Below are 12,500 nucleotides of genomic sequence, written 5' to 3' on the forward strand. Positions count from 1 at the left end.
GTATCATCTTTGCGTACCACCTAGTGATACGATACGGTGCAACAGGGTATTGTACACACTTGTTGCGTACCCGCCTGCTGTATACGGATACGCAACAAGTGTGTACAATACCCTGTTGCACCGTTTCGCATCACTAGGTGGTGCGCAAAGATGATACGATACGTGGAAATGCAACAAGTGTGGACACGCCTTTAGCCTCCTACAATGGTGAGTGACGCAGATCATACTCGGCGTTGATAGGTTCGGTTAAATGGATCAGCCTCGTGCTTTGCAGGTCGAAGCAAAACAGCCCCATCATTCAAAAACAAATGATTAGTGCTCTAGACAATCGTTTGACGATCATCATTGAGCCATGAACGATCATCGTTGAGGGATAATCGTACCGAGAGAAAGGCATCTTTGTCACCGACAATGTATCAGTACTTCTGTCCTTGTGGAGAATGTCTCGTCGTCGTTGAATGACATCCTAAGTTCGCGGTGTTGGATTAGCTAGTTGGAAGACGAAGATGAGGAGAGAGGCCATCTCCTTTGCTTTGTTATGCACCCGGACTTTCGGGGCAGGGAACAGTTACGGCAGGGAATATGAGAATATTAATGTGAATAGATTGATGTACTATTGGGCAATTATAGTTTGGAGAGAACTGACGTCTCTTGTAGGAAAATATGGAGAGCTGATAGAGATCAAACGCAGAGAATGGGATCCAATATATTTGACGTTTCGCCCAGCAGGGCTTCTTCAGAAATAACACAGTTCAGAAACATTTTACTCCTTATATAGCCCGAGCTTGCGGGCTATATAAGGAGTAAAATGAAACACAATGGCAAAAGCCGACAAGACTGTGAGAATCAACGCCGTGTGAGATCGAAACCTTTATTGGTACGACGTTTCGCTTGTTACAGCTTTTTCAAGGACAGACATATGGCAAACACTCTGATAACCTCTCCCAGTTCCTTCCCCGTCGGCCTATATGTACTCAGAGTGTTTGCCATATGTCTGTACTTGAAAAAGCTGTAACAAGCGAAACGTCGTACCAATAAAGGTTTCGATCTCACACGGTGTTGATTCTCACAAGGAGTAAAATGTTTCTCAACGTGTTATTTCTGAAGAAGCCCTACTGGGCGAAACGTCAAATATATTGGATCCCATACTCTGCGTTTGGCCTCTCGACTACAGTGCTGTTGCAGTCGTTGCTGCTTTTACTCAGCTGATAGAGATATTGGTGTTGTTTCACCTGAGATTAGGTGTACTGTGATTGTTATTTGAGAGGGTAGGTGGAAGAAATTAGGAGTTTGTTTCGAGGGATTTGTGTATGTAGGACGTTCTATCAGCCTGTGTGGTAGAGGGAAACTGTAATGTTATAACACATTTGTAAATATACACTTAATGTTATAACACATTTGTAAATACACAATTAATGTTATAACACATTTGTAAATATACACTTAAAACCCACTATCGGAGAAATAATATCAGAAGTACAGGAGATAGTAGTCGAAATATACGGATATCATGTACTTCTGATATAATTTCTCCGATAGTGGGTTTTAAGTGTGTATGTGTGGTAGAGTTGAGGATAATATGGGCAGTTAAGAAAGTCGTCTCTGGTCATGAAATAGTTATATTTGGGGGCGAGAGTGCCTTGTCCTTAAGCATATTAGTTCTGTCTCAACAAAGTATCGGTTAAGGTGTAGGAGACACCGCTGGATGATGACTAGATGGCAAGAAAGGAACCCGTCGGTGTCTATGTTAATGGCAGTTGAAGAGGAATTGTTTGTCGGGTAATATAAGTTTGTATTTGATTTTTTGATAGTGTGGCTTTGACGAAGCAGGGGGCGTATTGGAACAAGTAATTAGGGGGCTTGGATAGGTGTTGTAATTGGGAGGATGATATGATTAATTTCTAAACTGGATAGTAAATCTGCTGCCATTCTTATGTCATATAGACGGACACAGAATGGGCGCCTATCGTACAATTGAAGGGTTGGAGAACTGAAGAGTACAAAATTGGGGTATCAGGGTCCTTCCTGATGTGGAAGATGGGTGTCTAACGATTGCTGTCTGCTTTGTGCAAGAGAACTTTCCACTGATGTGCTGCAAAAGGCACCTGTGATGAGGCGGAGGCAGAAAGAGCGTTATGGACCCTGAAGAGTTTAAATGTTTTTGTCATTGTTCAGGAGGACGAAGAGGAGATTATATGAAAAAAAAAATATATATATTTTTTTCATTCCATATGTTGAAAGTGAGGGTCTAGGACGTGTTTGTGGATAAATTTGTAATAAATATCGTGTGGTTGACGCATTGCTCAGCAGGCATGCGATCTTGTGCTCTTGTCTTTCATCAAGAAGAATGAGTTTTCGAAGGTGTGATGTCTTAGGAAATGGCGAAAAGCCGTTTTCTTTGTTCTAGGAGCTTTGATGTACACAATCCAGATTACATAAGAGAACTGAGCGTTGAGATGTGGTTGTAATAAATGAAAACACATAATCACGTTTGCCTTTACAATCACGAGAAACATCTATTTTACAAAAATAAGAACTCGAGAAATGTCCATAGACAAACTTTGAGGTAAATAGAGCTTTCAATATGTGAACTTGTCAAGTTGTAGTCAACACAAAAATGACTTGCGTTTAGTTATATAATCACATTAAGTTGTGATTTTACAGAAATAAGAACTTTGAGAAATGTATGGCAAGAGTGGTATAGGTAAATTCCAGGAAGGAGCAGAAGTATTATATTCTCTAACGTTTCGACAGAGTCTTCTTCAGAGAGATAATAGTACAGGCAAATTGGAATACATTGTCTATATACTAAGCGGGTCATCTCACAGGTCGCCTTGGGATAGAGTCCGCCGTTTGTGCCCCCTCGATGATTAATCTTGCTGTTGTGTGTGTCAAATTTACAAATCCTTCTCTATGATTGGTTGATTTAAAAGTATTAATATATGCAGCTTCAATAGTTTTTCTTGTCGTCTTTTTCATACCGGTGTGTAGGATTTTGGTGTTGTTCCAATTAGGCATATATCCGTGTTGTGTAGCGTGTACTACTAACGAATTAGATGTCCTGTGGTGTCGCATGTCATTCTTGTGTTCGTATAATCTTTTTGTGATTCCTCTTGAAGTTTCTCCAAAATAAGCTGCATCACAGTGAGAAATAAGGAGGTGAGGAGGAGAACAGGGGTGGGAAGGGAACTGGAAGATGGGGTTGATGAAAGAGTATTAAGATGGTTTGGACCCATGGAAAGAATGAGTGAAGAAAGATTAGTAAAAGAAGTGTGGAAGGCAGAGGTGGAAGGAGTGAATATGAGGGGGCGTCCTAGGACGAGATGGATGGATGGGGTGAAAGGGGCATTACAAAAGAGGGGAATGTCTGTGGAGGAAGGACGGGAGAGGACAGAAGATAGGGGTGAATGGAGAGGGGTTGTGTATAGATGATGCTATGATGCATGAGGGGGAGTGGGTGGGGAATGGGGGGTTGAGGAAGTATGTATGAGAAAATTTTTTGACGCAGCCCGAAGGGATTTCTCCCCGTCTTCTCCTTTTCTGCATGGGGGGACGGAGAGGGGGGTCGCCGAATTTATGAAGCGGCCTTGCTGTGGATGTGCTGTGTCTTGCGACACTGCTTCTGACCCAGGGCAGTGGACAGGATGCAGGGATGACCCGTCATCCAGGAGGTGCCAAGATAAGAGGGAGGTAGGAGGGCGGAGGGGAGTGGAATATATAGGAAATGGAATGGGTGGGAGTGGTTTCTATGCCTTTTTTCTTTTTGGCTACCCCCCGTGTAGGGGAAAAAAGCCTTTGGTATATGTACGTATGCATGTATGTATATATATATATATATATATATATATATATATATATATATATATATATATTCTCTTTCGTTTTCTTTATTTTTCTTCTTTCTTTTCTTTTTTCTTTTGGTACACTGCTGCATATCCGTCTGGATCGAATCATACTCAAACTATTTATATACACTTTTTCATCATGGCTTCATCTATGTAATGAAATGCCACTCTTATATTCTCTGGCGACAGATCATCATTGATCAAAATATTCAAATCCTATTCCTCCTTTGCCTCTGCGATTAATCCATCTCACATTTTATAACTCCTCGACAGTCTCCTGTTGCTCTGGGGATTTCCAAAACTTTACATTTCTTTGTACTTAACTTCATCTTCCATTTCTGGCTTCATTCATCAACTTTCTCTAATTTTTCCATTGGGAATTTGCAATCCTATACACCTTTCATCCAATTTTGTGACCTTGGAATCATCTGCAAATAAGTTTGCTTAGCTACCCATTCGTCGCATCACTGATATACCGATATACAAAGAACATTAATGGTGCCAATACCAAGCCAAGCCCTGTGGTACCCCAATAGTCATCCATCTCCAATTTGATGTGTGTGTGTGTGTGTGTGTGTGTGTGTGTGTGTGTGTGTGTGTGTGTGTGTGTGTGTGTGTGTGTGTGTGTGTATTCACCTCGGATCTGCTGCAGTCTCTGTCGAGACAGCCAGACACCACCCTACGGTAGTGAGCTCAGAGCTCATTATATATTTGCCGATCTCTGGGTAGGTCTGAGACCACCATCACACACCGGGACAGCAAGGTCACAACTCCTTGACTAACGTCCCGTACCTACTCACTGCTAGGTGAACAGGGGTTACACGTGAAAGGAGACAAACCCAACTTATCTCCGCCCGGCCGGGGAATCGAACCCCGGTTCTCTGGCTTGTGAGGCCAGTGCTTTACCAATCCGCCATCGAGCCGTATGTGTGTGTATTCACATCGGATCTGCTGCAGCCTCTTTTCGAGACAGCCAGACACCACCATACGGCAGTGAGCTCAGAGCTCATTATTAGCAGATCTCTGGGTAGGTCTGAGACCACTCACACTCCACACACCGGGAATGCAAGGTCACAACTCCTTGACTAACGTCCCGTACCTACTCGCTGCTAGGTGAACAGGGGCTACACGTGAAAGGAGACAAACCCAACTTGTCTCCGCCCGGCCGGGGAATCGAACCCCGGTTCTCCGGCTTGTGAGGCCAGTGCCTTACCAATCCGCCACCGTGTGTGTGTGTGTGTGTGTGTGTGTGTGCGTGTGCGTGTGTGTGTGCGTGTGTGTGTGTAAGTGTATGTGTGTGAGTGCGCGCGCGAAAGCAACTGCGTTAACTTATGGACTCAATGATACATATATGTATTTCACTTTTATTCAAAACCAATAATTATAACTTTAACATTAACAGACAAGAGTGCTTGGCTTATACAGAGACCTTATTATTATTTTTTTCAAGGATTTCCCACATAGCATTTACCCCATTCTTATATATATATATATATATATTTATATATATATACCTATATATATATATATATATATATATATATGCATATATATGTATATATATATATATATGTATATACACATTCTTCTTGTTCTTTTTTATACAATTTCCTCTCTGTGCTAGATTTCTTCATTCAAAAAACAATTGAAACTCGGATACCTCATCTAAGGTTTTGTTCTGGCTTATGGAAGATGCTTTTCATTTACCTTAGAATGAATCTTTGGGTGTAAGAAGGGCATAAGAAACCAAATAAATTTCTCGAGAATGCTAAGAAAAAGGAAAACATATGAGTGTCTTTACCATATGAGAGAAATCATCCAACAATACAGCACCATCAATATCTTACCCAGTGGTCGAGACAATACAGTTTCAGAAGCCAGTTCTGCAGCCTGGATTAGGCTTTGCCACTAAGACTTGGCTCAGCACACAACTATACACGTTCTTATGCACACCTGGCTTACAGTCATGTAATATCAAGTCAGGAAATATAGGGTAAGGACATCCTGTGGCAAGGTAAATAGGATGTATCTTGTAACGATATATATATATATATATATATATACATTTGTATACACAAATTTCAGCAATGTTCAGTCACTCATTCTCATTTGAAGTACCCATTATTAAGAAATATTGCACCTATCGATGTTTGAATTCTTCGACATCGTGAGTGTTCTGAGTTCGTCAGGTCGCAGACATCACCAAGAGATGTTTCTCATGGGTCATAATTCTGATCCAGGAGCTCGGCCTTGAACGGAGGCCCCAAGAGCTTGTACTGGTCCTCTGTCGTCAGATCAATGTCCCGAGACGGTACTAAAGACGACGTGGACGAGGACGAGGACGTAATGACGCCGACGTGTCCGTGGAGGGACATTTCGTTCTGCGCGGCCATGGGAACGCCTGAGTCGGTCGAGGTCGCTGCGTGAGTGGAGGACCCCGTTGCGCCGCTATTGTTGACCCCGAGGTTGATGGGGAAGCAAGGTCCGGGGCCTCCGGGGAGGGGAGCTGGGGTCCCTGTACCGATACCTCCGGCGCCACCTCCGTAGCTGGCCTGATTGCTGCTGGCGCCGTTGTTGCCGTCACTGCTCGCGCCTAAAAAAGAGCAAAAAGAGGTAGAGAGAAGGTAAAAAATTCCCCTTCAAGAAGAGCAAGAGAGACTTTAAACGTTTTCCCTTTGTCAAGAAGAAAGGAGTCGTGTCCTTTCTATGTAAGTATAGAGCCCATTGATGTCTCAAGTATCGAGAGCTCATACACTTAGATTAAGTTAGTGGTTCTCAACCGATTCTGCCACCCCGTGCGGACCAAAACATAAGACCACAATACTCATATACGGTTCAAATGATAAAAAGAAAGGGGGTTGAATATAGGGTTTCAAACAATAATTAGGTTCACCGTTTTTCTAATTTGATTTTAAGAGATCATAACGGTGGTGGCACACTAGGCGAGCATGCTATTTGCTTTTGCTACTTCGTTTGAGCAGAAACGACTTCAGTTACAATATTCCAGACTTCCGTAAGAACATCTCAACAATGTGTCAATCATTTAAGACTTATCCAACGACGGGGCATACTGAGATAATTAACTTCATCAATACGATTCAAATTCTTACGCGTTATAAAATATAATGTCACTGCTGTATTATTCGTTCTCTTTTACTCAGAATAATTTAAACATAGAAAACGTGATCAATATTGTTCACAGAATTCGAGGGTCACTCAGGCACAACTACAAAATAAATATAATCAGGATGCCGACGTCGGTAACCTCGTATAACCCAAGGTCTAAATATACAGGTCAGACCGTTTGAATTATTGTGCGCAGCTTCTGACGTCATTAGGCTGGGTCCGTTTTCTCTTTGTGAAACACTGAAGAAAACTGTGAAACGCCAAGGAAGACAGGAACTATAATATTTTATATATTATATATATATATATATATATATATATATATTATATATCATATATATTATATATTCATATATATAGACAGGAACTATAATATTTTATATATATTTATATATATATTTTATATAATATTTGTCAGAATATAACTAATTGCGTGGAGCGGTGCGAGCGAAGGCAACGACATTCCCGAACGACGCACCAGCTTCAACTGACAGCTATAGGACCCGCGAACCCCACTTTGAACAGCCAGGTGACGTTCACGGGCCCGCTGCGCCAACTCCCTCGAAATTCGGTCGGAAGTGGTTAGACCTTATATCCTTAGATCTTGGTATAACCAATCGCGTCTTATAACGCCTACGTAGGCATAATCGTATGGAAGAAGTTAATTTGAAATTCAATAATACCATTCTTATTCGTTTTGACGATTTACTATTGAACATTATCTTTCGAAAGCAAACGTAAAAATGGTGAAACTTATTGTCCAAAACCATGTAAATAACGCTAGAGGATGTTCTTAGATTTAAGAAGAAAATAGGCAAAAACTGGTTTACTGATAGAGTGGTTAACGAATAGAATAGACTTAGTAACCATGTAGTGAGCGCTGAAACTATCTGTTGATTTAAGAAAAGGTTAGACAATCTTATGGATGGGGATGACAGGTGGTAATGGACATGGAACTGCCTAGTGTAGGCCTTTTGGTCCCTTGCAGTCTCCTTCATTCTTATGTTCTTTTATTCTTATGAGACAAAGTGCAGAAAATATTCTACTAAGAACTTTACTTGCAGTATATATGTATTATGTAGTCGTTTGTTAACTTGTATATTTTTGTATCGAGCGTACAAGTGATGATTAAATGTTTATGTGCTTAATTATATCTATATTTCTGTTTATTCACGTGTTTTTCATTTTTTCATTCTTTTATTATTATTTTTATTTATCTATTTATTTTTGTAATTGAAAAAAATTAACATTCGGAAAAAAAAAGTTCTCAAGAACCCGAAGAATTATGACATTACTCCAAACATTTCTGAAAGAAAGTGAATTTTCATCCCGGCTATAAGAAAGTTCCAAATTTTAGTGATTCGTGATTGAGAGAGCTATTTTTTTTTCTTACACTGCGAGCCGGCACTCCAACTCTGATGGGCAAGGAGTTGTGTGTGTGTAAGAGAGAGAGAGAGATTCACCATGGTATTGGGTCACGTGTTGGACTCGTGATCGACAGCTATTTCCCTTCCGGAAGAGAGTTTACACACACACACACACACACACACACACACACACACACACACACACACACACACACACACACACACACACACACACACAGCTCCCCGCCCACGAGAGTTGGAGTAACGACTCGCAGTACAGGGATACTGAAATTATTTCAGCTTTAGGCGGGATTCGAACCCGGATTGCCGTAGTAACAGCCAGGAACTCTACCATTGCGCCACGAGTCGTGTGTGTGTGTGTGTGTGTGTGTGTGTGTGTGTGTGTGTGTGTGTGTGAGAGAGAGAGAGGTCACAGCATTACCCATAAATTAGTCTGCATGACCTCTGACCTCATCCTCCCTTTTGCTTACCTCCGAGTAGCATTTCCTGAAGAAGATTGTCGATGTGCGCCACGCCGAAGAGTTTGGCGAACTGGACTTGTTCGATCATCTGCCACGTGATCGACTGGAGCGAGGGTAAAGTCAGGAGGATTTCCCCAAAACGACCGCGGGATTCGTACTGGCTGTCGTTCACGTAATCCTCCAAAATCAGCTGCACTTGGTACCGCAGAGCCTTGACGCGGTTGATGTCGTTCAGTCCTCGAATAACTGAAGAAGAGGAAAGCTGAGGATGACAATGATATTCGATGGTTAACTTAGTATATGCTATTTAGTAAGCGATAACCAGTGCTTACGGCGAGTTACAATGACACCAATATCTGATGACAACATAGGATGTACTGTCTAGTAAGTGAAAACCAGCGCTTCTGTCCCTTGCAATATTGCGCTGAAGATGTAGAATAATTAAGATAGCGAAAGAAAGATCTTATATGGGCACGAGGGACACTAAAGTGTGAAAATGATCAGCTTTTTTCCCACTAAGCATATCTGGGGCATGTAGTGTCGGGAGGTACCTAAAGGCGGTTATATTTGTATAGCTAACTATAGAACAAATCGCTCGTGACAGCGACGTAATTCAAATAATCAGGCCCAGTCCTAAGCGGAGTGGTAACGTTCGGGTGTCACATCCAGAGGGACCCGAGTTCAAAGCTCGCGTAGGGCAGGGCCTGATTGTTTGAATAGCTGGGTTTAGTTAAGTTTAGAAAGGGATTTTAATCGACTTACCAGGGTCGAAGAAGACAATGGCTTTCAAGCATGCGAATTCACTGTCGTCCAGATTGACCTGTCGAAGAGGTTTGACGAGTTCGTCAAGGATACGCGCACCAATTCGACTCATCTCGGCCTCTGAATGAGAAGAGGAAACTACTAAATCAACTGTGGCTGAGTCGTCCTTAAGTTCTATTACTTCATCCAAGTATCACATAAAAAGGAACACAAGACAATCTCAGGATATACAGTTGTCTTTCCCTCTTCCATCACATGGGTAAATCATGTCCACACAAATCCTCCCCACCTTATTTTCTCATCACTATTTACTTTAGTGCAGCAACTTGGATTTGTTTGCTCTTATCTACTTGTGATCCTCTCACCGACTGAGTTTTTCTTTTTACTCTTTAGTACACCTTTACAACACCTTTCTCTATCATGCACCGATATTTCCAGATGCTACCCCATTTGTACTTACGGATTTCGATGCCACACTGCTCTCTATTTATAAGTGACAAGTCTCCCTGTAAACCTCTTTCCTTTTCAGCTTCAACTTGGGACTCATTACAGGACCTTGTTCACTTCTTCTACATTCATCTCGCCTTTCATTTATCTCTTTTTTAACTACTTATTTTGTTGTATTTTTTTCTTTTGCCATATACATTTCTCACACAAAGCTCCCTAGGTTTTTACCCCAATTTAGTTACCTATCCCCAGAGTCTGTTTTACGCTCTCATACTGTAGCACTGGATCCACTGTGCTCTCCGTCATCCCTATTTTTGCTCTTGTTGACATTTTTCTTTCTTTCCTCTGTGTGTGTGTGTGTGTGTAAACGCATATGTATATGTATGTACATAACTACATATGCACTTTATGACCATGTAGGCCTAAGGTACATGTCACAATAACTTTTAATATGTGTAAAATCAAATCTTGATTGTCCATTTCTTTTTCAGGATATCACATCTTCCTGCTTTCCTTAAAACGTAAAACCTTCCACGCTATAAGCACAACAATAGGTCATCTCCCTTTGTCAGCCTCGCAGAACCGTCTTCTCATGACATACCTGGGTTCCTTCTCTCTGTAAGGGAAAACAATTATCACCACGCGAGTGTTAATGCTCCAGTACAGAAGTATTGCATACATTATATACATTTGTTACCAGTTCTACTGCAGTCAGCGATGGCGGGTCTTTGCAGGAAGGCAAGCAAAGCAGTAACAGCCAACATTGACACATTGTGATCGCTGCCATTAGGGATGTGTTCGCACAGGGAATGAGAAAACGAATTACCAAGCAGTAAATAATGAAAAACTAGGGCCTAGCACATAAAATTATCATTAAAAACGTCAACGAAAGTGGCATCTCTGTAGCTTGTTGATGTCGTAGTAGTTTAATGATAAATGTAATTTAATTTTATGTCTCTTGGAGATCAAAGAAAAGGAAAATATAAGCGTTTAAGATTAATCTAGGCTTTGTTGGCTAGAGCAAGCAAGGTTTCTGCAACATATTGTAAACTTCAGACATTATACAATTATGAGTCCTGTTCTCTTATTAGTATGAATAAAATGTGTTTCTATAAAGTGGAAACTGTCTGTGTCATCACCAGATCCTGACTTTCCTAGGATATCGTCTTGTATATAATTCACTACTCAAGCATCAAGTGATTTTATTTAGCTAAGTTGTGGTACCCAGGACTGAACCGCTAGATCCCGATCGACCGAAAACTCGTTCAAGATGGGATCCGTTCTTCAGTTGCAAAATTGAATCGTTTCGTGTTGCCTTTCTCCAACCAATTCGTTATTATCCGCAAAGGGATTTTTGCCCCTTTCAATCTCCTCGTCCCTCTCACCCCTTCCTCTTCAAAACATATAGAAGATGCACCCAAACACTCTCAGAGGAATACTACCAGTAGCCCAGTGGAAACTTTCTTGAACTGATGAGCAGGTGGTCCCGAGTTCGAGTCCCGGGACCTGCTGGCTTCCTACGTTGGTTCCCGATAGCCCTGGCCAGGCGGGGAGGCGACCCAATGTCAGCCTAGAAAACCCAGTGGCTTGCCGCAACTGACGGGGCTTTGCCCTACCAGGGGTTTTTCACTTCCCACTACGAGAGGGTGTGAGTTACTGCCGGGTTCAGTCTATGTGCACCCCTCTTGTGGAGCCTTAATACATTAGTTTCGAAATCGCTCCGTCACTCTCGTACGTTTGCGCTTGTTCGACATCCCGGCTACGAAATATGAAGTGCGCTGCGGTATTCTATCCCTTCAATTAGGTGACGTTCATTTCTTGGTGGAGCACCTGAGAAGATCGTCACCGAGATGAAGGTAGTAAAAACAGAGACCGGCAATCAGGAGGTACCCTGGAGTCTTGTCGAAGTGCTCATAGCATTATGTAACACTGTAAACAAGATTTCTAGAAAGATTGGAAACAACGTTTTGGATTAATTGTTTTCGTGTTTATACTAACATCTCAAAATATGCGAAAGTTCTGATCACTATGAGTCTTGTCGAAGTGCTCATAGCACTACGTAACACTATAAATAAGATCTCCAGAAAGATTGTCAACAACGTTTTGGATTAATTGTTTTTGTTTATACTGACATATCACAATATGGGAAAGTTCTGATCACTATGAGTCTTTTCGAAATGCTCATACCAACACATCACACTGTAAACAAAATATCTTGTAAGATTGTCAACAATGTTTTGAATTAAGTGGTCTGTGCTATACTAACTTCTCTAAGCAGGCAAACGTTCTGATTAGGCCAAGGAATTGGTAATGCGCATGCGCGACAGAAACTCTCGTAAAAATAGGTTACCAGGGAATTTCATAACCACGCGAAAATAACCAATAATATCCGGGAAACAGTATCATGATGTTTCAATAACTTGAGGCAACAGTGTCGAGAGGAAAGGTGTTGTGACTTTACGCCACCAAGT

General features: G+C 41.6%; 1 protein-coding gene across 7 annotated transcripts in view; it reads right to left on the reverse strand.

Annotated features, from left to right (window-relative positions):
* Positions 1–5,405: 5,405 nt before the first annotated feature.
* Positions 5,406–12,500, reverse strand: part of LOC143035743 (hepatocyte nuclear factor 4-gamma-like) — a 37,941-nt gene continuing 30,846 nt past the window's right edge. For 3 of the 7 annotated variants that reach the window (XM_076202663.1, XM_076202661.1, XM_076202662.1), the window contains exons 7-10: positions 10,631–10,645; positions 9,583–9,702; positions 8,830–9,066; positions 5,406–6,438 (exon numbers count right to left, since the gene is read on the reverse strand). In XM_076202663.1, the coding sequence (XP_076058778.1) occupies positions 6,062–6,438; positions 8,830–9,066; positions 9,583–9,702; positions 10,631–10,645 (749 nt within the window). In that variant the 3' untranslated portion in view covers positions 5,406–6,061. The remainder of the gene's footprint in view (positions 6,439–8,829; positions 9,067–9,582; positions 9,703–10,630; positions 10,646–12,500) is intronic. The other 4 variants (XM_076202656.1, XM_076202657.1, XM_076202658.1 and 1 more) reach the window with 2 other exon arrangements.

The sequence above is a fragment of the Oratosquilla oratoria genome, chromosome 19, assembly GCF_046742065.1.
Source record: "Oratosquilla oratoria isolate Oo_2021 chromosome 19, ASM4674206v1, whole genome shotgun sequence".
Classification (NCBI taxonomy): Eukaryota; Metazoa; Arthropoda; class Malacostraca; order Stomatopoda; family Squillidae; genus Oratosquilla; species Oratosquilla oratoria.